The sequence below is a fragment of the Colius striatus genome, chromosome 1 (assembly GCF_028858725.1).
Source record: "Colius striatus isolate bColStr4 chromosome 1, bColStr4.1.hap1, whole genome shotgun sequence".
Classification (NCBI taxonomy): Eukaryota; Metazoa; Chordata; class Aves; order Coliiformes; family Coliidae; genus Colius; species Colius striatus.
In genome coordinates, this window is record NC_084759.1 from 19,786,453 (window position 1) to 19,813,759 (window position 27,307).

Here is a 27,307-nt window from a genome sequence, read left to right on the forward strand (position 1 = left end):
ATTGGAAGAAAGATCAGACTTCAGTGATAAGTTAACATTCATAGAGCTCTCTGCCAAAAGGCTGTGCCAGCTTAGGTATACTTCATTCCTCATATACTTAGGCCTGTTTTAAGGAAAATAACAATTTGAGTAGATAAAATGTAAACAAAGCCAAGTAGACTACAATAGTAAAAAGACAACAGTATCATTGATCTGACAGGTTTAAGGCCAACTACTTGTTATTAGAAATCTCATACTTCTCCATGGCACTTCACACACTCAAAATTAGTACTGGGTGACATGAAACAAGTGTCTATGTATTCATATTGTATATGATCTATACATGTAGCTTCAGTTCCTAATATGGAAAGTTCAAGTTGTCTTGCACAAATAAAAATCTGTGAAGGACCACCTGTGTCTTCCTATTCTGAATAATGTTACTGTTTTAATCAATTTAGTGCAAACTGACTTAATCCCAAAGACATACCACTCCTTGATTTTTAGTCATTACTTAGCAAATGTCCCTAATTTCTTTTAAAACAGAACTAATTATTTTTCCTTAAAAGAACAGCAAACACTTGACAACTAACATGCTGTTCTAGTCTACGTTAACAAAACTTGCCAATATACAAATCATGTTTTGGTCATGCAGCACAGACTCATCTTCAAAATAATCCATCTCGTAATTCAATCTGTCCAGAAGAGGAGCACAGAGTCGGATTTTAATTAGCAGGTCATCCTAGCCACTCCGTACTCCAAGCTGACGACAGCAGGCTCGGCTTTAGAGAACTCGGTCACGAATTCACTATAGCGATTGTCTGCTTCATTGCTGCCCTCTACAGTTCTTAATGCGTCGTTTACAGGGATCAGAGGCTGCTCCTTCCTGAAGCATGGAGGGGTCTTCAGTGCCACGGGTGCAGGACGAGCAGATTGCTGATGTTCCTTCACAGGGACTGCATCCGGCTGCCCGTTTCTCTGCTTGATTTTCTGAAATATAGAAAGCGGTTACTAGCAGTGAGCATGACTGCATTACTGGTAGTATTCTGCTTGAAGAGAAATCCACTTTTGCTGGCCAACTGGGCACTTGCAGACCTCTGTTACACACTGTCACATCTAACCTAAGGTATTAGTAAACATTAGGCCATTGGATAAGATTTTTCTGCACAGTTTACAGCAGATGCTAAAACCACCATATCCTTAAATTTCACAGCTGGGCAGAAGGCAGAAAGGTTGCCTGTCAATGTCTGCAGAGAAGAGGTGTTTTTTCCAGGCTTGTTTCTCGTTCGGTTGCTATCAAAATGGGAATATTCTGAGTACAGGCAGAGGAAAATAGGCCTTGGTACTGTTAGCAAGCAGGGAGCTTGCAGTAGACTACGAAGTCTCTCAAAGACAAAGAGTAGTTTCATGCTTAAGCCCTTATGTCCTTCCTAGAAACCTTCTAAAAGACTTTTCTTTTAGATCTGAAAAATGCCAAAGCTGGTTTGCTGAATAAATTAGAACGTATCACCTAGAAAGGAGGACTGGAGAAAAGGACCTATCCTGCAAGCACAGTGAAGAAGAGGAAAGGTTTGGATTAAGGATTGTTTGGATTTTGGGGGGTGGGTTGGTTTGTTTTAATTTGAACTATCTTACCTACTAACTGGGACCATAAGCTGGTTAACTGAACAGATTTTGGTTTTATGCACTGTGTGCTCTATTAGAATAGAGACTGAGGCCAGAACACTTTGCTGTCTCTTGACACCAACTTTTTGAAGATGGAAACAACAGTAGGAAAGTCTACATCAAGATCTCAGACAACTCCGTCTCTTCATCACACAACTGAACAATGTAGGCTCAGCTGAAGTTAACACCTTAGAACAAGGTTCTAGGAAATTTAATCCTGAAGCTTAACTTTGTTTTACTTACTCTTCACTTTGTTGCTTCTTGAATTTTAAACCTGCTGCTTCAGTTGAATAAAAACTTGTAAATAAACAATTAAGATTTGAAACTATTTACTATCAGGAGGATCAGTTTAATAAAATCTCTCCTCTTTGAAAAGCTACACTTGCCTGCTCAACCCCAACATAACATACAGGAGTTGTGTGGTACAATTTCTAGCTTCACAAAGCAGCAAACCTGATCATTAGAGAACTTTTTATTTCCTTAAAAAAATATCATTCTAAAGTTTCAGTATCTTAACTGACTAAAATGAAGCATCAATTAAAAACCACTGACTTAAGTCATATCAGAATGAAGTGGGATACACCACTCAGTCTTTCCTGGCTGTTTACTGTAGCACCTAGAAGTCATTTATCTGATCTCTGGATTTAGCCCTGTCTTCAAACAAGCATTACAGTGTATATGTCCTGTAATTATGGTGACTTAAAGCAGCATGCATCTGCATATGAAGTTAAAAGAAGGACAATACTTACTGCTTCCATTTCAGTAGCTATAATGGAAATAAAACACTAAGTCTCATTGGTTTAGCAACACAGCTGTAGCTATGATGGGTACCTTGCTATACACGATAGATTTTACATAAATGTAATCTACATTAAGATATCTCCAGTAATGCTGTGATGGTGGGAGGACTTCCAAATAATACAGTTCATCAGTAAAGGAAAACAAATTGTGGCTAAGCACAAAATATTGGCTGCATAGTCTGGCATTTAGCATAGAAGCATACAGTGAAAGTCAAAGTCTACATTACAAAGAATAAGTGTTTTGGCATACAGTAGTGACATTCACATGAAAACTGCAGCATTCTTACAGACTGTGAATGTGAAGTTGAACAAGTCACAAGTACACACACATGCTTTGAAATACTTACAGCTTCCAGTTCTTTAATGTCTTCCTCTAGTTGTTTATTTTCTTCACTCATGTTCATTATAAGATTGAATACAGATTGCCTGGGATGCATACTTCGGTCAAACTGATGGTACATATTTCTCCAAAACCTGCATGAGGCAGACAGTTTTAGTTACACAAGATAAAGACAAAACTAAAAAAGACATATTATATGTAAAATTTAATCTTACTTAAAATTGAATGATACTGTATTAGGCTCCAAAAGAGTCAGTTCTGGAGAAAAGTCTGGATTATACAGAGGATTCCGATATTTCTTTTGCTCGTCCAGAAGGAAGGGCCATAAGGAATATGTCTTCTCTTTTAATCTTAAAGCAAGAAAAGATGAAGGTCAAGACACTGATTGCAAACAAGAGAGAAATTGTTCAATTCAACACAACAGATCGATAGTTCCCAGAAATACTTATAAATCTTGAATTAAAAGCTTTTGGTAGAATCAGCTTTTTCCTGTCATACACTAAAGTTGGACAGAACTGTCAGCTCTAGAAATACTATTTGTTTTTGCTGTGCAAGTTACACTTACGTACTTAGTTGCAATCAATGCTTTTAAAATGCTGTTTCAGATGAAGATGAACTGATGGAAAAAAGTCTACAGAAGTTTTCCAACTGAAAGCATTAGGAGACAGCCTATTAATACTTCTACCTGTCAGTAATTAGTCTTGAGGAGGCAAAAATTTTAAGGTTACCTAAAAATAGACTGGAGGAGGGGACAAAGCAATATTCCCAAATTTCAGCTGACCTATCTTGGGGAGGAAAGGTTGGGGGGAGGGGAAGATAAGAAAGGGAGAAAGAAGCCTGAACTTCACTATGAAAAATGAGCATGGAGTTTTCTTCTAGTATAAGAAAGACTGTCTTCAGTGTGCAAAAGCATGACAAGCACTGCTGTTCCCTGATGCAGTTAAACATAGTTTTCAATACTGCCAGTCTTGTCTCTATTTCCACAGGGAATCTAAGCTGAAGAAAACTGACAGGAGTTCTTAGTCATCAGGAATAAACCAAAAGACGTGTTACAGTATATGTGCTTACTTCAGTTCTTCTCGCTCTTTTTGGCAGTTTCCAAGGAAGTTACCAAACTGGCATGAATGGACATGTTCATGGATCTGAAGGAGGAAAGCTTCATTGTACTCAAAGGCTTGTGGAAACTGCTCAGTCAGATTCCACACACTTTCTAAAAACTGAGTGAAAACTGGAGAGATCTCTTTTGGATCACCATCCAACTGACAACATCTGAAAAAGATTCCACAAACAGATTGAATCTGGTTTAAGTTAGAAATCAAAAAGTCATAGTCAAACTCTATTTCAGTGACAGCACATTCATTTGACACTAGCTTTGGGGTGGAGATGAAGCACCAAACTTTAAGAACTGGGACAATTTCTGAATAGGAATAAGTCTATAGTTAGCCTATTTTTCTGACTTCTAAGTAATCACACATCTGTATTCAGTGCAGAAAAGCAACATGAGACAGTTAAGCTCCTTTGTGCCTATTACTTCCATAGTCAATATGTGGAGTAAACCAGCTAAAGGCAAATTAATAAGCAATAAATAGCAGCAAGGCTATTGTTATAGCTGATGACAGGTAGATCACACGAAAAACCAGGACTTTTAAGGATGAAGTCATGCTGACCTATAGAAGTCAGTGGAAACAAACTAACTTTTAAAGATACCAAAATTGTTTTATATTGCCTAAATAGCTGGATCATGGCTTTAGATTTGTTTTGCACTGCCTATGCATCCATAGAAACCTAGCTCTAGTCAGACATCCGAGAGCAAGGCACTAGTTGCACTAGTAATTTATGCCTATAACATAAACCAATTATTCAAACATTGGATAAATAGAAATAGACAAAGTGCACTGTCTACTGGAAACAGCTTACTCATTACAAAATTTCTGGCAACACTGCAGTAGTTTAAGATCCATAAGTTGCCTTTTGCTTTTAAGAATACTTCGTACAGTTCATTGTATACATTTTAGTGTACTGGAAGATTGAATTACCTGTCAGAGAACTTGTGCCCAAAAGAGATCCAGTCTTTCTCTATCAAGACCTAGAGGGTAAAAAACACCAAAATCTCATGTAAAAATGCTATCAATAGTTGTGTCAAACTACAGTAGAAGCAACTATTTGTCACTTTGTAGTTCTTTTATGTTCTTGGAAGTCTTTCACAAGAAATTATCAAAGCACATTTCTAAAACTAGTAAAAAGGACTAGCAAGTTGACAGATAAGTGCTGTTAAACCAGGTTTGCTTTAAAGATTACTGAAGTTGGATGACCTCACAAGTAGATTATCACCTAATATACAAAAGAATTGCAAAGTATAGGAAAAATTTCAGTGCTGCACTCTACTACCAAAGCTCACATAGAAGTACACAATATAACCTTTGCAATATTTTATAGTGATAAGTCTGTGAATATCAACACTGTTTTATCACTTCATAGAATCATAAGACAGAATCATTTCTGTTGGAAAAGACCTTTAAAATCATTGAGCCCAAGCACTAACCTAACACTATGAAGCCCATCAGTAAACCAACTTCAGTCATAGTATCACACACCAAGATGAAGACAGGACTGCCCACTCATTGCAGAACTTTTCCCAAAAATCTAATTGGCATCAAGGACTAAAAAGCCAAAAAGATTAAGTAACTTTGCTAAAGATTATACACATTCTCACTACTAACAAGCAATCGTTCTAATTCCTCCTTAACTTCATGTTTGTTGTTTGTAATGTTTGTGGCACTTGGTTCTAACCAACACAAGGAACCAATTTTACGTAGTATCTTTCAGGAGCTCCCACATCTTGTATTATCACTGCAAAACACTGTTGAATTTCCTTGTCTAAAGCTTGGAATCATAGAATAATTGGAATAATTATACCAAAATTCCTCTTCATTTCTATAGGAAGATGAAGAAGTTTAGATTGCTAAAATATCTTCAGGTTCTCTGTCTCTGAAGAAGTTAACATTATTAAAATCTAAAAATGACAATTTTGGGACAAGTGATAAAGGCAGAGCTGCTATAACTTCATATATAAGCATTTTGGAATCATAGGTAGGTGGCTTGTTTGGCTGCAAAAGGCAATCACTGCAACATCGCTGCAGGGTGCCTAAAGCCATCTGCTATTCGTACTTCAGTTTTTCAGATTCTAAATAAGTGATTCTTCCCAGTAGCAAAGTTTTTCTTTCAGAAAAATTCATCAGTATACTGCAAATCCTGTATTTGTAACTACAGAAGGGGTTAAAACCACCACCTGTACATTTTACACTGCTTGCTTTGACATTCAAACCTTTTGCATCCTTTGTTTACCAAGGTACAAACTCAACAATAAAACAGTTAGCTTACCATGAATCCTTTGATTGTTCTGTAATAAGAATCTAACAGGAGAGCTCCAAGAGAACAAACTTGGGAAGTCCTGTCCCAGCCATCTGAGCAGTGCACCAATACACTCGCGCTCTCAACCGCTATTGCCTGCAAAACAGTTTTTAGTGAATGTTCTCTTCTAGACAGAAGTCAAAATTTAGTAAATAAATACAAAAGTTATGTTTATCTCAACTCACAGCACAGACCACTTCATTTTAACAGAGTCAAAAAATGTTTACTCTGGACAGGATTTGATTCTATCAGAAAGGTAGGAGCTTCTCTCCACAGATTCATAGAAAATGCCTTATAAAGAAAAATTCCACTGCCACCTTTACACAAAGTAACAAGAACACCTACACTAGTTCCCAGTTCTCTTTCCATTCCTTATACAACTAAACTTACAAAAACCCCTTGCAATGAATACTTGGAAAGAAAAAAGTTACACATTATTGTAGTGGGTCTAGGATGGTAGTGATTTTCCACAGCAGCTCTTGCAGTGCTGTGCTTACTGTTGGTATCAATATTGTGGCTACCGCTCGCACAGCATCAGGGCTGTCCCTCCAGCATTCCTTCCCCCACCTTCACCAATAGCTGTGGGTGAGCACAATCTTGGGACGGACCACAGCCAGAACAGCTGACCCAGGCTGACCAAGGAGATATTCCATACCATATGACATCAGCTCAGTAATATAAACTGGGGGAGAGGAGCAGTAAGGGGAGGCAAGATTCATTTCTGGCCTTCCCAAAGCAACCGCTACGCGTACCAAAGCCCTGCTTCTCAGGAGGTGGCCGACATCGCTGCTGATGGGAAGCAGAGAGTAACAGCTTTATCTGCTTTTGCTTTGCTTCCCACATGCGTGGCTTTGCTGCTTCTTTATTAAAATATTTTAATCTTAACCCACGAGACTCCCATCTTATTTTCTCCCCTCCCTGGCTTGCTGAGGAGGTAGGTGATAGAGTGGTGTGGTGGGCATCTGGCATCCAGCCAGGGTCAAAATACTATAATTATAGTCAAAGCACGTTAGAAAATAAACCAAAAACAAACTCGGAAAAACTGAGTAGCTTCAGCTAAGAATTCAAATCCCATTTGCCCAAATATTTTTGAGAGGTCATCTTAAGGAGAATCATCTACTTTTAACTGAAGTTAACTCCCTGTTATTTCACCTAGTAAAAACAAAGATTCGGGGTCTTTTTCTTCACCAGTGTCATGGGTTTGTGTGGAGCTGCTTTTTACTTGGTAACAGGGGGAGGGAGCTGCAGTACTGTCCCAGTAAGCAGTTCTCAGAACATCTCCTGGCTCTGAGGCAGATTCACCTCCAGCCCAGCTGGGCCAATCTGGCACCTCTGTAATCATTATTTAAGAACAGAAATCTGAGCCAGAAGAGCAGGCAGAGGAGTGGTACAAGATGGAGGTGACCACACTGACCCCACTATCAGAGGAAAAGGAGGGAAGGGAGAGTACCAGACCAAACAAACAACCCATGGTGAGAACACAGGCTGTGCCCCTGTAACCGATGGAGGGCAATGGCAGGACTGATAGCCACCAGCAGCTGTGGGTGAGTGTGCCCAGATGGGTGACAGACCATGCTGGAGAGCCTGCAGCACACAGGAGACCCACACAGAGGGCAGACTGGAGTTGCAGCCCTCAGGATGAACACATGTCAGAGCAGCCTGTGCAAGGCTGCCCAGCCTGTGAGGGACTCTGCACTGAAGGAGGGAGGGCTGGTGAGGAGTCTACCTGCCTTGAGGAGAGACAACTGGCAGGAGCGATTGGGAAAACACTGAGTGACCCTGCCCCCCTGAGCCGTTCAGTGGCAGAGGAGAAAAAGACACCAGGATCAGGACTCTCAGCTCAAGAAGAGGGGAGTGGTGGAGGGAAGGTGGTCTCAAAGGGTTGTGCTCTCCAACATTGTACCATTCTGTCGTTTTGTTTGTTATGTTTTGGGGTTTTAGGTTTTTGGTTGGTGGTGGATTAAATTCATTTCTATTTCCTTCCCCAAGTTAAGTTGCCTTGTTTGTTTTGCCTGGGACCATAAGTCAGAACTGAACCCTCTCTGTCCTTAAGGTGTTCCAAAGACCATTGATACTTAGGGCTGATCATGGTCCTTTGCTCCCAGCTGGGCCTAAACCACAACAACCAGCTCCTCTCAGGTCAAGTTCTTGGTTTCACAGATGCGTGGCAAAGGCAATAGTTCCCATGAATTCATAGAATGGTAGGGGTTGGAAGGGACCTTTAGAGATCATCTAGTCCAAACCCCCTGCGGAAACAGGTTCATCATAAAGAGTCTCATCACTTTGCCAGATGAAGTCAGAATAACCACTTTGGCTTCTCTGTCATTAGTGCCCCAGGATTTCTCTTTTTCAGGATACATTAAATAACAGTTTGCCCTGTCCACATCCAAACTGGCTACACCTTTCATAATTACCTAAAAGAATCAGAGGGCATACAAATTCCTTCCACTCTCAATAAGTGGACCAAACAGTGTTCAAAAAAACCCCATTATTATGGCATATTTAACATCTCCAGTCATAAATAAACGCTATTTTAAATGTTACATGTATCAGATGTATTGGTGTACACTAAGCATCTGCTTCCAAGGTCAGTTGCAAAATTTTATACATTACATAACATTAAGTGTAATTTTGCCTGGTAGCAAGTCAACTCAACATCAAACAAAGAAGTTGCATACAAGTTACCTTGACTAGGAAGACAGCAGCATCCAATACAGCTTTGATATGACGTAACCATCCAGAATTCTCCAAACCAGACAAGAAGTCATTGACAGACAAACCCTTTGTACCACTGACTGAAAGAAACCAAGAGTTAGAAAGCAGTTGCAGTTACCTATATCTTGTAATGGAGAGACAATTGTATATTGTTTTTAATGCTCTATGCTGTAAGTTGACCAGAAATATTGCAGGAAATAACCACTCAAACAGTTAAAAGGGGTACTAAACAATGTTCTCCATCCAAAATTCAGTGACAATAACCCTGAATGACAAGAGTAAGATCTTTGTCTTTTTGACAAAGTAAGAAATTAAATACACTTTTTATCTCTGACAGATAGCCTTGCCCCTGCCTTACAAAGGAAACCAAGACAAATGCCAAAAGTTTATCAGAAACACTTAAAAGTTACAACTACTAGTAGGAAATAGCCCCATCCAGCCAATATACACTGTTCAGAGTAGTCAGTTTCATCACCTTCTCCACTCTGCTTAGGGGAATAAAGAAAGTGCAGTACAAGGACATGATAATGAACTGAAAACCATCAAGATTTTGGCTACCTCTGGAATTGATGTACTGCATCCAACTCTGATCTCTACCATTCCTCCCTAGGATACTTTCGAAGGATACTTCTCCATAACGCCAATGGAGAGTGCAAGAAGAACTCAAGGAACGCTGCCTTGCAGTGGTAACAGCAAGGGGTGTAGAGGTAAAATGAACATTTTTCACACACATTCTTACCAAGTTACAAGTGAGACAGGCAAACTGCTTTTTGTATGACTTTGAATAGAAATTCAGTTATATTACTGTCCAAATATGACAAACTTCTGGCAATAAAAAAGTAGAAATATTTGCTGGCTGGTAAAGCTTCAGCTGTGCTATGTGTATATTAGAATGGTTGGGGTTGAAAAAGACATCCAGAGATCATCCAGTCCAACTCCCTGCTAAAGCAGGTTCACTTTGATCAAGTCACACAGGAACACGTACCAGGTGGGTTTTGAAAACCTCCAGAGAAGGAGATTCTACAACCTCTCTGGGCAGCCTGTGTCAGGGCTCCCTCACCCTCACAGGAAAAAAAGTTTCTCCCCATGTTTAAGAGGAACTTCCTATGTTGCAGCTTGTGACCATAATCCCTTGTCCTGTTACTGGATTACCTTGTCCTGTTACTGGCTGTCATGTACAAAACTACCTGCCCCTGCCACAGCAGAAGCCTCCTTTCTACCAAGGTAGTCAGACTCAAATGAAAACAAATAGGCCTGTAGCTGTATCAGTGGGGATATTCATACAGCAGTTGCAAAATAATCTTTATGTCTAAATATGGGAGGATGTGAGTCAGTAGAGGAAGTAGAGAACAACATTCACCAAGTCATTCTGTGACAGTTTCATGTTCAGTCAAGGTCCCTGATGTAACCAAGGTTATAAACTCTTAAACCTCTACCTCATGGAGCTTTCCTGTATCTGCACTATATGTTTCTCAGCTCTCAGCCATACAGGTTCCATTGCTCATGAGGAGTCATAATGCCAGTTGATGCTGAATGCTATAACAAAGACAGACTTTTAAACAAGTCTCACAGCACCTCTTCTAAAGCCTATAGGTCTCTTATCTAGAAAAAGAGCCACCAAACCATAGCACAATGAGGTAACCAAACAAACAAGAGTGCCCTGGATATGAGACAATACTAAAGATTAGTGGTAAATATCAGTAGAAGCAACAAAAGCTATGCTAGTTTTCCCTAGTCTTCAAAAGAGATGGCATTGTTAGGCAAGAACTCTGCTTCAGAAAGTCTGCCACATAGAGGAAGTCAGCCGAAAGCTACCTGATCCTTCCAGCCTGTGCCCACACTCTATATCAGTGACTCCGCACACCTCTTCAGTCACAACAGTACATAAACAGGTCCACCACTCTATGGTAAAGGAAAGATACTAAAAATATTCCAGTATCTGGGAAAGTGAAACATCTGCAGGGAAGGGACTAGACAGAGAGGGTAACGTCTAGAGGCACAATTCATGTCAACTCAGCCCTGCATTCTGTAGCTTCTGGTTTCAAGCTTTCAGCTAGAAAATAAATAGGCTTCTCTTACTTTGTTTCCACCCAGATACTGCTGTCAAAATCTGCTTTTGATCAGAATTTTCAGCTTGGTAGAAATATTTAGTCATTAGTATTTCTCTCTTCCAGCTAGGCTCCTATATTTTTATAAACCAAGGCAGGTATAAGAACACTGATGTTGAGCACATAGAATTACTCTCCATTTCTGTGAATTCAGACATTTTTATGCTATTTGGTGATGAAATTGCATTGACACTGTTTACACTTACATGCCAAAAAAACCCAAAACCAAACACACTCCCAGTCCCTTATGGTCGCTAAAAGGGTCAAAGATGATTTATGGTTCCACTGAGATGTTTAGCCGTTTCACGATGACTGTAATACAAAGGAAGTTTGGGCTATATGGATCCCATCATAAAAATGTATCCCCTGCATGCACGTGAGCCCCAAATCTCAATGTTCCATTGCTTGACTGTCCTCATACACACTGCTAGCAATGCCTCAGCACAGTGAGCTGGGGACAGAGGTTGTTTTTAACAACTAAAAAAAAAAAAACCACTAAATCCCATCTCCCCAATACACACTCACAAAAACCCCTCAGTTAACACAATTCTGTCAAATACATGCAGCAGATCACAGTGGCTATTATTGACCCTTTTCCTCAAATATTTCTAGAAGAAATGCTGGTTTTTTTATAAGTAAAAATATTTTGCATACATCTTCTGACATGTAATATTGTATTTTTGAATATATAAAAGCTGGACTTTATATTAATACCACAGCCAAAAAATGTAGTCAATGTGAAGACTCTTCCATTAGTGTTGTACAGATGGACAGCCTGCCCATCAGGGGAGCGCAGTCATCATGTCCACGCTTAAGAAAATTGGTTTAGTAAAGTTTTGTTTTACTACATGAAGGATACTTAAAAACCAGCTGAATCCAAGATGAGGAACAGACTGCAAATCTTCCTCGCACGCTCCATGGTGTAGTCCCATTATAAAAGGATGTTGGGAAAGATTAAGTCTTACATTATGCTTGCAAATTGAATCACTAGAATCTAAAGGAAATTGGACAGACAAAGAGCCTAGGAGCACAACACATGCTGAAGAACAGCAGTTGTTTGTTATAAATAAAACAGTTACAATGGCTCTTGAAAGAACAGGGTCATCAGTATCACATTCCTGATCTGAGAACACTCAGTTTAGCACATCCAAGGGAAGCTGGTAAACAGAAGTTAAATGTCATTTTCCTCATTTTAAGCTATGAAGCATTTCCCTCCTGATTATTCCACTGATGATACATTTTTGTAGGGGTCTTAAGTTATTGCATACCTCCTTAAATTTAAGGATCCTTCCTACCCTTAAAGATGTTCCTACTTTTAGACCAACTTCAGCAAAACTAGTGAATTCTACTGACTGAAGTAGAACCACCATGTTCATTTACTCCAAAACCTAATCTGGAGAACAACTACAGTCATGATCAACTGCGTTTACATAAACCAACTTTCTACACAAGGAAAAACTAAAACATATCCCACCCTTAATAAACGCCAGAGAAAGATATTTGTTAAGTACTGTTGGTAGGATGCTAAGTCAAATGGAAGGACTATTAAGTCTGTCAAGTGTAACTGTGATGCACACACTTCTGCATCAGACAGCTACAGGAAACTTTTTTTTACTTTAGACCTTTGGTCCCATGTAACAAAAGACTACATTGGCAAAAGAAAGACGGATTATTCCAAAATGAAGTTCAGGCTCCTGCTGCTTATCTTTCCCTTCAATAAAGTACACACAGGAATAACCACAAAAAAACCCCGTATTATCAAAGCTCAGTAGTATCCCCTAAAGTGCCCGATAAAAAGATTAACACTGTCTCAGTTTCTTCATTAATGTAGCCAGAATGTCTTCAGCAAAATAGGCTTCCACACAAGTGTCGTCCTGATTAGAAATATTTGCACAGTTCTACAAGGCAAAGCACATAAGTATTGTGGTCCACTTTTCCCCCTGCCCTGCTTTCTACAAACACTCAGGCACAGAAGGGGCTCACCTGGCCAAAGAGCTCAAGTTTCATACAGACCATAGGCTTATTGAAAATTCTGTGTAACTAAGCACTCCCTGAAGAGTCGGTATTCTACACATGAAAATGTATGTACAGATAGATGTTATTTCGTACATTTGTATTACACATGGGTACACATGCATATATACTTGGAAAATGCAGAAGCCTTTTCCACAAGCCACTGACATACTAACCAAGTTGACTCAAAACATACAGGTATTCTCTTCAATATAACTCCATTCATTGGGTTTACAGTTTAAAGGTAAAAGGTGTAAGGCAATCCATTGCCACACAGCACAGCAAAATGGTAGCTGGGATAAAATATAGAAATATCCTATAGTTTGTGTAACCTATTATTAAAGACTTCAAAAAAAATATTTGTCCTGTTTTCATATACACTATTATAGTACAGTTAGAACATACCTTCCAGAAGTTTTTGTAAGCTGGATCTCATTACGTGAATATTTTCAATGCCAACAAACTGGAACCTAATGTTGGAGTAGTTGTCTTCATTCTCATAGCCTTTCCCAGCAGCTCTGTTTGCCATTGCATTAAGCTTGAAAAAACAAAATAAAAATACTGAAAAACAGCACTTGATCTGGGAATCTCAAATTAAGAAATGGAAGTCATGCAATTTCAATGCAATACACTGGGAAAAACCACACACTATAAAACAGGATCTAATAAAATAACAGTTTGTGACAAGTTGACTTGAAAGCTTTCCAGTGTAAGAAAGGCATAATAGAGAAAAACAACATGTTTAGAGTTGTGAAATGTGAATAATGCATTTAATTTCATAATTTCCTATTCTCTCCTCCATGTTCCCAACCACAAACACTTATTTCCAAACATTTCTGAGCAAATCAGAAATGTCATCAGAAAGAGTAATGCCCAGATTTAACCACACATGCACCTTCCAGGCATTCTAAAGACATCAATTTTGGGGACAAGCAGTAATAAATTGCAGCAGCTATTAAAAAAAAAAAAACAACAAAAAACAGTTGGCTCAGTTTCAGTCTGTCAGATTGACCTAATCCTGAACCCTGCACAAAATAACTGTGGATACTACAATGCAGGATCCTTTTTTCCAGCTCCTATGTTCAAAGACTTGAGTGGAATGAATACCAATTTAAATGCAGATGGTTTAAAGAGTGAAAGTTACCCAGGTAATAGGTCAAAAATCCAACGTAACTCCATTTAACAGTAATAAAGTAAGACCTCAGTAAGCTACAACAGAATTCCCCCTACTACTTCTTGGCTAAGACAGACAGTAACAGTAGTTTTCACAGAACATTCACACAGAACACAGTAATTCCTCCTATTCTAAAAGAAACTCCAAGACAGCTAACCACTTCATAAATTTAGCTTTAAACAGTGAGAATGACTCGGATCCCACTCAACTATTCACTTCTTAAATGCAGCTCCCTAGTTTAGTAGCATATGCAGTGAACTCTAGCTGAGTCATGAGAGAAGTTCAGCTTTAAGAAAGCAAGTAGTTAAAATGCCTGAATAAAGAAGCCTAACCTTGCCTTTAAAAAACCATTTTTACCCATGGAGACACATTTAACTCCTTTTCTTTTCAGAATTACTCTGTATCTCTGTACTCTAGTGTTCAGGAAGAAAAGCTAGTTTGCAAAACCTGAAGTACAAACCTTGGGCCTGGTGTCCATGACATACATGTAGCGAGTTGAAGGATTTGCTTTACTGATGGCTTGCAACATGTGCTCATCTTCCAGGCACCTGGCACTGAAACCTGAGAGAGGTTGACTGCATCTGCAAATTGCAGCCTACAATAGAAAACAAAGAACAAATTAGCATCAGCTTAGCATTAGGCAAAGCATTCCAATCACAGATATTAAAAGACACTGAAACACTTTGTTTTATTTGGTAGATAACAGCACTAAACTGCAAAAAAAAAGCTTACGTGTCCCAACTTTAGGCACACCACTTGCAGACCTTCAAACACAGTACCTGCAACTTAAGCTAAAGATTTATCAAAACATTTTTTTTCCAGGCATATTTACATGGGCAGTTTACATAATGAACTTTCCCCAAGCTTAAAATTTCCAAAAAGTATAGGCTGGAAAATCCACTTTAGGAAAGTGAGTTACTCTCTTGGTATGAAAGAGGAGAGGGCTGAAGCACCTCTCTTAAGAAGACAGGCTGAGAGAATTGAGGTTGTTCAGTCTGGAGAAGGCTCTGGGGAGACATTAAAGCAGCCTTCCAGTCCCTGAAGTGGTCTAGAAGAGAGTCAGAGAGGTATTTTTTTAAAGAGTATATAGTGATAGGACAAGGCAAAATGGCTTTAAATTGAAAGAAGGTAGATTTAGAACAGATATCAGGAAGAAGTTTTTCACTGACACTTCCCAGAGGGGCTCTGGATCTCTAGAAGCATGTAAGGCTAGGCGGGATGCAGTTTGCATCAACATGGTTTAGTCAAAGGTGTTCTTACCCATGGGAGTTGAAACCCGATGATCTTTAAGGTCCCTTACAACACAAAGCATTCTATGATTATAGTTGATTTTACTACTGCAAGCACAATATGGTATAATATAATGTAATTTTCATCATGTCATTTTCAATTACATTCTGGATTTCAGAAGGTATCAGGTGTATCCTCCAAATAGTAATTATCTTCAAATGCAACTAGTAGCTTAACACTGATTCTTCAACTCACCAAGGTGACAATCCTTTTCTCCCTTCAAAGACATGCCCTAGCTAAGACAGGCAGATACTGCTTCATACCACTCCACCAAATCCTGCAGAATCTTATTTATCATCCTCTAGTTCTTTGACCTTGCAATTCCTCCCTAAGAACCAGTTCTTTTCTCCTGGCATTTTGTTGTGGTCTTTTTTTTTTTTAACTCCCATTTTGACCCAACAGGTTTTATTCTTGATATATCAAGGAAGACAAATCACTTGACAAAAAGCTATCTTCAGTATTCTTAAAGTTTTCAGAAACTGACCTTAAGAGATCCAGATGATTACTTAAGCATTTCTTTTAAACTGGCTTAGGTCAATTCAGCATCTAGTTAGACACCACTAGTGTCAGGTGTGTCAGGTTATCATGAGTCAATACTAGTCTCATACAAGTCATTGCACTTACCTCCTTATCTGCCCTGAATTACTGCCAGGTATTGAGTAATATTTTCCAGTACATTTGCATTAAGAGGAAGACACACTATACCTCTTTATTTTTATGGTAATATGACAACACTGGGAATCTTCCCTTGCTTCTGAACTTGGAGCTACCAACAATTATGGGCTTGCTTGCAGTTCTGGGAACATAAAGTTCTCTAGGATAAGTTTCACAAATCTGAAAGATGCAGATACACAAAAAGAATTTTATGTACAAGGCTCAAAGCCTATGCTAGTTTTATTGCATCCAATTTGAGAGATATTAGGGAAAGCAACAAACAAAAAATAAACACTAACGTGTTTCTCTATATACACATAAATAGCTTAGAAGATAAGTCATTGATGAGGAAGTACACATCAGTATCCAAGTTATACAACCAAGCACTGTTGGAAAACGCTGCTATACTAGCAGTCACCTCAAGAACACCTATCTTCTACAGAAGTAAGGTGTTTCTAATAGAACAATGAAGTTATTTCCTTCATATTTTGTATTTGCAGACTACAAAGTAAGAAGAAATCTAATCTGGGAATCAGCTGCATCACCATAGACACATCAACCACAGCCAGCATTGCAGAAGCTGTAGAGCACAAGAAATGTTGGAGTTGGACTTAAAGCAGACAAGTACAGCCTAGAAACAACCCCAAAGAACACATGCACATATATTCTCTCAATAAGTCCTTAAAAAAACCCCTTAAATTAGAAAGCTATAAGATTACATACTGATTAAGGAGTTAATTCTCTCCACTTGCAAGTTTTTGCTTATGCTGCAAGTCAAGTGCTTTCACAGTACTAGGCTGCTTTCTGTAGGACTAGAGTCAGAAGACAAAAGAGAAACAGATGCAGAGCAAAACCTGCTTCCATTACAGCACTTACCTTATAATCACGATTTGCATCGGACAACTGCCAGTTAGCATTTGGCACTCCCATTCTCTTATATTCTTCTGCTAAATCAATAAGCTGCCAACCTTTGACTTGCTCAGATTCATTTTGTTTTGGATTATAGGAGAAGGCATACAGTTCTTCATATTTTGCTGAAAGGTAAAAAGTAAGACTATGTAATGAGTTGTCTCTAAAAATGTCTGAGTCGAGAGAGGTAGCACAGTTGCCAAGCCTTGAAATTGCCCAAATTGCAGATGAAGTTGCAAGCTTCAAGATTCTCAAAAGCAAATCTAAATAGATACTTGATACGCTTGAAATATTTATTCTGCAACTGTCATACAGTTAACTGATAAAATTATAGTTAAAGGTAGTTATGAGAGCTTTTTTGAACGTGCTTGACCTAATTCAGCAGGGACATTTCTAAAGCCATAAGGGCAAAGCAGAGCACACAAAATTAAGACTGACAAAATTAAAACAAGGCAAAAGGCAGAATTATTACAAGACTTCACAAAAAGTAAAAAACAAACAATCTGGGGATGAAAGAACAGAAATTTACATCTACTGAGCTTTCAAAGCAGTAAGTTTTGAAGTCTACTTTAAAACAAAGACTTTTGAAGTATTTTGTTTTTCTCAATAATCACTTCACAAAGACTATGACATTGTACGTTGTTCTAAACACTAAGCAGAAAATGCAAGAGATCATACTACATAACTGAAAGCACTATCAATTCTTTTACAAGAGTCCTTTTATCCTCAAAACTTCAGCTTCATTTTTTCAAACTGCATGAAATCAGTAAAAACTTTGTATTTACTTAGCAGCATTTTATGTATGTAACACATCAATTGAGAAAGACTGTACACATTTCTATTCACAATTTCAGGGGTATGGCTATAAATGCATTAATGCTGTAATGCAGCATTACAGGAATCTTGCATTCTCTTAGTGGACATCGGTAGCCTACAAACGCCAGACAACACATCTTATGAATTTGTGTACAGATGCATACTTAACCATTCTTCTACATACCAATTCCATTTAAAAGACTTTTATGTAATGCATGCTTAAAAAAAAAAAAACACAACAAAACAAGACCCATGGATTTTTTTTTTCTAACTTCTTATCCAGGTATATACAGCAAAGACTTTTACAGTCAGAAGTATTACCTGTTCTTGACAGTTGAAGCAATGAGTTGTAAATGTCATGACAATCTCTCTCTCTGGGAACAACAAAATGAACTATCCTGAAGTTCTTGCACTGGATGACAAGGGGGCAGCCAGAAGTAGTCAAGGGAAGTTTTTCCACTGCAGCAATGTGATGATGTAGTATCTGTGGCACACAGAAACTCGCAGTGTGAAGACATTGGTGAAAAATGAGAACACCATACTATTCACAAGAGCAGATTTAAAACACATTAAGCAATACTAATTGTGAATTTTGGCTAATTTTGTCAACCATTTACTTATAAAAAATAAACTCAGAAGAAATCCAAGACTAGTGTTTTGGTTAGGATAATCATAATTTGTAAAACTTAATTATTCTCTCATATTTTGAAGTGTTATCTAATGTTTGTAAGGAACAGTAAATATCCTTCAACATGCAAGTTAGCAGTAAGAGTCCACTGTGATTGCTCAGTCCTCTTCTATAACTTTGCTAACTGGACAAACTTTGACATTGAAGACTTTAGAATTCTGGTATTTAGTATCTGTAGAATGAACAAGAGATGAAAAAACCATCTCCAATATTACCCACTGTGTTATGTAGACATGACAGTCTCCCAGATGAGTGCCTTTCTACCACTTCAACAGAAGACTGTCATGACAGTAGTGGTATCCAAAAGCCCTCTGTGGAGTTTATAGCTGTGGCAAAGTCTACATAAAATTCAGGCAAATACATGGGAAAGTAACTGCTGTTCAACCATGGGAACAAAGCTGCAGATACATTACCTCAACTGAACAAGATGTTCTTGATAGAATTTCTATTACCTCACTGAGGCAATGATGACCTCTTAAATATTGATCAGAGCTAGACAGGCATCTGGAAACAATACTGCCAAATATGCATTTACAAAGACTATATCTTAAAGACATCATCATAATTATAACTGATAATTGCATTATCATCATATAAAGGCAAAACTTGGTGAGCAAGTTCAATTTCCCCAAAATGGAACCTTTTATCATAGACCACAGGGAGATGTAAGTAATGCTTCTGAATTATGTTCTCTCCAGTAACCCACTTTGTACAAAAGAGTAACAATTTGCTTTGTACAAATCTGTACATTGTATCCAAGAAAACTTATAGAAAAATAATTTATTTTGAAAGAACCTTGAGGCATCTGGTCAGATAACCAGGATACTGGATTAAAAGTAATCCAGAAAAATACACTTTCAGGAAAAAAAAAACCAAACACACACATCCAGGGAAAGAAGCTTTCACTGTGGAGGATGACAGACTTATACACACACTCAGTCAGGTAGCTGGGCTACAGTGGAAGCCGGAACTTGACGTTCACATGCATGCCACAAGGACACTGAGAACAGGAACTAATGGGAATTACTGTACTAGCCAACTTCAATTGCACAACATGACCACTGGTCATCAAGAAGTTGAAGCCCCTTCTGAACATTTTACTCTGGAGATTAACACTTGGGAAGAAACAGCTCCTTATTACTCTAAAAAAGGGCATGGGATCTTCAATATTTCACCAACAACCAGATCTTTGGACTTTGCTGTCTCATTTAATCCAGGCAGGATCTAAATATAAGGTAAGTTAATATAGAAATTTAAACCTTAGGCTTAATCTATCTAGCAGCCTCTCACTCCTGCCTCTGAATTCTAGTGTAAGTCAGTTATTTGAAGAAAACAATCACACACAGAAGAATCATAGAATCACTTTGGTTGTAAAAGACCTTTAAGATCATCAAATCCAACCACTAACCTCACACTGCCAGGCCCACCACTAAACCATGTCCCTCAGCACCTCATCTACATGGCTTTTACATATCTCCAGGGATAGTGACTTCACCACCTCCCTGGGCAGCCCATTCCAATTATTAATAACCCTCTTGGAAAAAAGTTCTTCCTAATGTTCAGTATAAACCTCCCCTGGCACAACTTGAGCCCATTTCCTCACATCCTATCATTAATCACTTGGGAGAAAAGACTGCCCCTCCCCACCTCACTACAACCTCCTTTCAGGTGGTTGCAGAGTGATCATGTCTCCCCTCAGCCTCCTCTTATCCAGGCTAAACACCCCCAAGTTCCCTCAGCCACTCCTCATAAGACTTGTTCTCTAGACCCTTCACCAGCCTCATTGCCTGTTTCTGGACACACTGCATTTACTCAGGAATACAAGTGAAAGCTATAAAAAAAAATTATAGCAGCTTAAAGACAAAGAAACAACTGCAGCAGTGTCACACAAGTACAATCTGCAAATCATTAACTTACTATGATACCTTGAACAAGGAAGGACTGGGGAATAATTTGTAACTTATCTAAGCACTCTATTAAACACATTCAGTCTTATATCAAGAACAAACACATCTGGACAAGCACTCATTACCCTTACCCATGTCTCTCTCTGGCTTGAATCTATGAATAACAGATGAGTTGCTGTAAGGTATAGAGTTCCCGTCAGTGACTTATTGCTCGTGCTGAACCTATCCAGTAATTTCACTTGTTCCACCTGTAAGAACAAAGAGGAATGGGAGGCAAAACTTAATTTTCTCTTTTCACAAGCAGCAAATTCTAACTTTGCAAAAGCTCTGCCAGTTTGTGCAATAATTCTGAAAACTGTAGAAAGCATAACACAGCACACATAAGGCTAGACAGACCAGACTATTAAGAACATAACAGTGATCACACAAGCTTTGAGAAGACTGACCAGTTAAAAGATCCTCTTTCAATACAAAAGCGCATAATCACACAATCACAGAATGGTAGGGGTTGGAAGGGACCTTTAGAGATCATCTAGTCCAACACTCCTGCAGAAGCAGGTTCACCTAGATCAGGTTGCAATGCTAAGCTCCATCAGAATACTTACTCCATATACATAACAAATACCATTATTTATTAGTAAGAGAGACTAGGATATTAAGTTTAAAAACAAATAAGAACAAGTAATTACTAAGCTTTTAGACTGCTTCCCCAAAATAGAGCAAGCACTTACTAACAATTTCCTGTTATTGAGATGCCAGCACTGAATTAACAGCTGATCTCAGCAACATGCTTAGTTGGTTGTCTGCAGACTTAAAGCCATAAAGATTACGTCCTCCTGACTTCAATTTTTGGTACCTAATATCTTTTATGTCATTCCCAGCTTTAAAAATCTAGATCAGCATAACCTCACCCCACAGCCAAAACAAATTCTAATTAAATGCAAGGATTATATTAATAATTAGAACAATCTATGAATTCAAGGGCCGTGCTGGCATTTAAAGCAGATGTCAAATTTGAGTCTTAACAAGGGCAAATTTCTCCTCCTCATATTCTATCAACATTGTTATCTCAGTCCTATGGAAAACATTTCATTTGAAAGTGATTTCTACATAGCCTGCTGTTCATAACTTCACAGGTTCCACAGACTGCTTTATCTGAGGCAAACATTACATGATTCTTTGTGTGCAACAGGAAAAGAGTGTGGCGAATTACTTATCTCCATGCATTCCTCTATTTCTTGGCAGCACTGTCTCATTTATGCCAAGTTAAAGCTCTCATGCTTGAGGTTTGCTGCTACTGACATTAAATGCATGGCTGAACTCCAAAAATTTCTACACCAGCAAGAACAGCACCCAGAAGAGGTGACTAGGGGAAGTCACATCTACTGTGCTGCTGTTAAGCCACTTTTAATTCATATGCACAAAATTATTTACCTACTAAATGAACACATAAAAGACTAAAAAACATATAAGAAATACCTATATTGAGAAAATCTAGCAAGGCCTAATTTTGGTTTGCAAAGTTAAAACAGCAATTTAATGTAAAGAAAATAAAACAGCTTTCTTACAAAGCTGTATTTCTATGTTAGATGAGGACAGGCATCAGTGCTCCAGCTTCCTGTTACATAGGTAAAATCTTCAAGAATCCTGCAAGCTAGGTGCTAGATTTACTTTTCTTAAAAACAACTGAAATGTAATTCAGATTCAGCCTCCACAGATGACATGTCCATTTAAGCTTGGCTCAAGTCAGCTTTAATGGCTACTCAGCTAGACAGGTTTTTTTTCTTCAATTGTAAAGTTTGGCAAATCCTTACTTATGAAAAAAGGTCAGTTGTCAGTTTTTAAGAGTATCACAAGATTAAAAGACTGAAGACTGCTATTGAGTTTTAGCACATCTATAAGCAGAGATTATTCAAATAGTCAGAAGTGATATTCTGACAGTAGGTAGAACAAACAAATTGGTGAGTTTTTAAACCAGTAAAAATTTGAACTGCTACCTCAATAATGTAAAGTATTTACAGTGAAAGAGTCAAACTGTTTATCAGGATTAGGAGTTCCAAATTAAAGATAAAAAAGAAAAAAAAAAAGCCCTAACAACATTTTTCAACACATGACACAAGTTGTAGCAAAAAGACAGGCTGAAAACTATACTTCTGAAGCCTTGTAATAAAAAAAATGCTGAAGGATTAGCTTGAGAACTACTAATCAATGACAAAAATGATTACAGTATATCATTCCACGACCTTTTATTGCAACTTTGTATGACATTTGCTGAAATTAAAAGGTGTTCTCCATTTAAGCTTCAGGCTTGGAAACATAGGTTTAGGATTTAGCAGTCAAGTTATGCTAAATATTCTGTTTCCAGCAGAAAATCCATTGGTATTTTCACTAAAACAGATCTGATTTCAAATATATATACAAGTTATACTGAAGAAATTTGTGCAAGACTGCATTATTTCAAGTTTCTTTCATTATTCCTTTAATAAATTACATTGAAAAACACCTGTGAAGTGCTGTCAGATTTCTCTTAGAACAGTTGGAACAAGATCCAAGTTGAATCTACACATGCACTGACTTTTTAAGGCCCATGGCACAGTCTGTACTTTAGTTGTCTTGCTTTCTATAATGGTAATACTCATAATTATTGCAATTCTAATCCACCTGGATTTTCAATAAACAGAAAGCTAAGCAAGCATTACCACTGTAAGCAAAATCTCATGATATTTGTAGCAATGAAATTAAGATTTTTAGAATGCCCTTTTTTGGTTAGGAATTATAAAATAGAATTGTTTCAAGTACTTCAAGTAGTAGACTGGATATCACAGATCTGTTCAGTGCTTGTTTCTCATTTATTGCTACCCAAGTGTTTTTCTCCTCAACAGAGATGCAGAAAAAAAAAAAAAAGCAGAAACATAATCACTTGTCTCGATTTGAGGTTTGAAACTTACACAGCTACTCAGATCACTGAGAGACTTCAGTTTTACTCTAGTTTTATTCTCAAGTTAGCTATTAACTGTAAGAATACAATACTAAGTTCCCAAACAAGGAGTTTAAGGCTTATAAGAGGGTAATAAAGAAACTTTATCTCCAAATTGTCAGCTTGGTACAATATTATTCCATCATCCAGTAAACCAAAGTGTCACTAACAGCGTCATGCAAGACCTTGATCCTCTTATATTTTTTATGTATATTTGTACGTGTAACACGAAATGAGCTATACATATTTGATATAAAATTTATATAAGCTGTTACTAAAGAAAGAGAAGCCTGTTCCTTATATAACTGTTGGTTATAAACCTATTATTTGGAGCTGAAGTATGACCACTCCTTTTCTCCACACATCTATAAAACTAGCTTAAAGTCAGCCTTTCAAGTCAGATTAGTTAGGGAACTAAACACTTGACAATTTCCAGTATCCAAAGGAAAGCGTTGGCCTTTTCAAGAGCCCTTGCAGTTAGAGCTGATGAGCAAGGTAAGAAAAATACTGTTAGAAATATAATTCTCTAACAGTTATGACTTAAAAGCTTACTTTAAAATTACTTATAAAAAGAAGAATGACCTACATTGAGGGCTTTTTTTTCCCCTTTTACATCTTTGTTACAGAAAAAAAAAGACAAGCTAGAAAGAGAAAAAAAGTCAGAAAGGTCTAAAATGTCAAGTGCTGCATTGTTAACTTTTTTGAATGGCCGAGCATCTCACACATATACAAACAGCTTACCTCCTTAACAACATAGTCTTTCAAAGAAAGGCAAAGAAGTGTTGTTTCCACAACCCATTTGCCTCCAAAGGGAGAAAACAGCTACACGAAGCCCCATTCCGAGTACAGAAAACAACTACAACCCTCTCCCGGCTGGCTCCCTCTGTCTCCTACCCAGCATTACAACCCTTGATACACAATGCAACTGTTTACCGTCTTCCCCGTCTTAACGGGATGGTTCATCTAGTGAGGCCCCTCCAGGCCAAGCTCCGCGGGAGCTTTACTCCTCCAGTCCCACGGCTCGGAGGGGACTCAGCAGAGAAGGTTCCGAGAAGGGGAGGGCGGGGGGACCGCTCTGTGATGGCCGGTCCATGGTAAGCCTCTGAGGTAGTCACCCCCGGAGCCCGCGGACACCCCGAGCGGCACGGGCCGCCCCCGAGCCTCCCGCGGAAAGGCACTAGCTACAAAATAGAAGGAAGAGAAGGAGAACAACAACGCTGTCGCCTATGGCTGACAGCGGCGGGGCAGGGATTCACAAGGCCGAACAGTACCTCCCCAACACCACCCGCCTGCCTGCCTGCCTCACAGCTACCGGCGCAGCACAGTCAACGCCGCCGCTCTCCTGCCGATCGCCTCCCCTCCCGAACCGCCGTCCTGTGCGGCAACGGGGAGCCACGGGGGTTACCTTGGTGGTGCGGATGTGCTCCATAGCAGCGCCCGCTCGGCCGCAGCCGCCACCCACCGCGGTACTGCCAGGCTGCGCCCCGGCGGCCGTCACCTGGAAACGCTTCCGGGGCGGGGCGGGGGGGGGCGAGGCGAGGCGGGGCTGGCCCCCGGTACCACCCCCTAGCGGCGGGCGGAGGAGCCGCATCGCGGCTGGCGCGCATGCGCGGTCGGGCAGTCGCGATGCGGCGGCGCCGGGCCGGGGGCGGGAAGCGTTGAAGGGCTGCAGAAAGCTTTGAGGGGCGGCTGTGGCGACCGGCCTGCGCTGTGTCTGCGGTGCTGCAGGGCTTCTCTGTGACATCCTGCCGCGGCAGGATGGGGCTGTGGTTGCTGTGCTGGGCTGTAAAACCTCGTCTGGCAGCCAGCTCTGAGGAGATGATGGTCGTGGGCCCCACGGTGGGGTGACAGTAGGTGTGTGGAAAACGAGCCATTCCTGGGTTACCCAGGATTTTGTTCATAGCATAAAGAGTTTTAGTCTGAGTCTCGTAAATGGGGAAACTCCTGGAACACGGTGCTTTTTTGTTACAGTACCACAGAATCAAGGGGTTGAGGTGGGAAGAGACCTCTGGAGGTACTTAGTTCAACCCCCTGTTTAAGCAGGAGCACCTGGAGACACTTGCCCAGTGCTATGTCCAGGCAGGTTTTGAGTGTTTGCCAAGAATGAAGACACCACCTCACAGGGCTCAGTCACTCGCACGGTAAAAGAGTTGTTTCTGTGTTTCAGTTTGTGCCGGTTCCCTCTGGTTCTGTCACTGGACACCACTGCAAAGACTGGCTCCATCCCTTTGCAGTTTCCCTTCGGGTATTTGTATATATTGATAAGATTCCTCTGAGCCTTCTCCTAGTTAAACAGTCCCAGCCCTCACACCATTTCATCATGGGAGAGGCACTGCAGTGGACTATGCCAAGGTGTGGCCTCTGCTGCGGCAGAGAGGAAAGGTCACTCCCTCAAAGTGCTGGCAATACTTTGCCTAATGTGGCCCAGGGTACTGTTCTTTGCAGCAAGGGCCCATTGCTAGTTTATGTGCAACTGTGTGTCCACCAGGACCTCCATGTCCATTTTGGACAAGCTGCATATGTTGGTGCCTGGGACTGATGCAGGACTTTGCACTTTTGATTGAACTTCATGAGGTTCCTTTCAGCCTATTTCTCCAGCCTGTCAAGATCCCTCTGGATGGCAGCATGACCTCTGGCACATCAGCCACTCCTCCTAGTTCAATGTCATTTGCAAACCTGCTGAGGATACATTCTGCTCCGCCATCTAAGCCATTAATGAAGATACTAAACAAGGCTGGACCCAGTATTGGCCCCTCGGTCACTCCTGGCCTTCAGCTAGACTTTGTGCCACTGATCACTTGCCTCTGGGCCTGACCATTCAGACAGGTTTCAGTCATTGCTCAACCAGCCTGGACATCGATGGCTTCTGTGCAGGGATCTTAAGGGAGGCAGTGTCAAAGGCCTTACTGAAGTAAAAACTGGTACAAATGTGTTGGAGGAGTTCGGAGCTTTAAGCTGTACAAGAACGAAGTCACAAGCTGCACAGTGCAGTGACTCATCCATATCATGGTTGTGTGGGTGCCAGTGCAGAAAAATCTTGCATATGCTGTAAAAAGAGATGTGATAAAATTTACCTTAAAGGTTGCAGAACAGGCTGTGTAAGTCTCGCTATTTTCATGATTACTATCTCAATTAGAAACAATTCAGTAGGATGAATTTTATACAAAATTAACGTTTTACTAACATAGAGACTTCATGATCCTGAACTTAAAAAGTTTTTGAGTGGTGACATACGTAGACTATCACAAGTTATTAAAGTCATAGTTGAAAGGCATCACTCTTCCCTTGACAAGTCTTCTTTTTCTTTATGCCAATATATCTTGTCACTTTGTGGCCTGTCACATCAGAAGAATTTGTTGACAAATCACTCTGTGGAAATCATTCTGTACATGCCATTTAGCATCTCACAGTTGTGAGGCTTTCCCTTTTTTTTTTAAGATGTCCAAAGTTAGGCTCGTGCATGCAATATATAGGTTAACACAGACTAAACATCACAAATGACATAACTATATGCCTGAAGCTCTGCCTCGTGTAAAGGACAGCAAGCCAGACACACATAAATACTCTCAAGGGTCTTTTCTGTAAATATTGTCTGCTATCCATAATCTTCAACAGCGGAGCAGCAGGACACAGGTTTCTGTGGTGGTTAGGCTGCTTTGAGACACTCCAGAGCTAATCACATAAAACCTTTCATAACACTGTGATTCATCTTAACTCTCAGGTATGTTTTTTTTAAAAAAGCCTGGTAATGCCTTTTCTTGAGCAAACATGATGTGTAGGGTGCTCTGAGAAACTTCCTGGTACTTCAGCCATGCCTTCTTAGAGCTCCCCAGTTTTACAGGACAGATGTGTTGTGGTGCAGTG

At 39.6% G+C, this 27,307-nt stretch overlaps 1 protein-coding gene across 2 annotated transcripts; it reads right to left on the reverse strand.

Moving 5' to 3' along the window:
* Positions 1–200: 200 nt before the first annotated feature.
* MTMR6 (myotubularin related protein 6) lies at positions 201–24,935 on the reverse strand. 2 transcript variants are annotated; one of them, XM_061992839.1, is made up of 15 exons: positions 24,849–24,889; positions 24,377–24,624; positions 20,598–20,714; positions 18,193–18,355; positions 17,023–17,180; positions 16,198–16,326; positions 14,663–14,797; positions 13,434–13,566; positions 8,878–8,987; positions 6,163–6,288; positions 4,818–4,867; positions 3,850–4,050; positions 2,997–3,131; positions 2,789–2,915; positions 201–966 (listed from the first exon to the last, which is right to left on the reverse strand). In XM_061992839.1, the coding sequence occupies exons 2-15, from the start codon at positions 24,404–24,406 to the stop codon at positions 706–708; spliced, it is 1,875 nt and encodes a 624-aa protein (XP_061848823.1). In that variant the 5' UTR covers positions 24,407–24,624; positions 24,849–24,889; the 3' UTR covers positions 201–705. The 2 variants fall into 2 exon arrangements, with proteins under 2 accessions (XP_061848823.1, XP_061848832.1); XM_061992848.1 differs by lacking the exon at positions 24,377–24,624 and having other exon boundaries at positions 24,849–24,935.
* Positions 24,936–27,307: the final 2,372 nt, after the last annotated feature.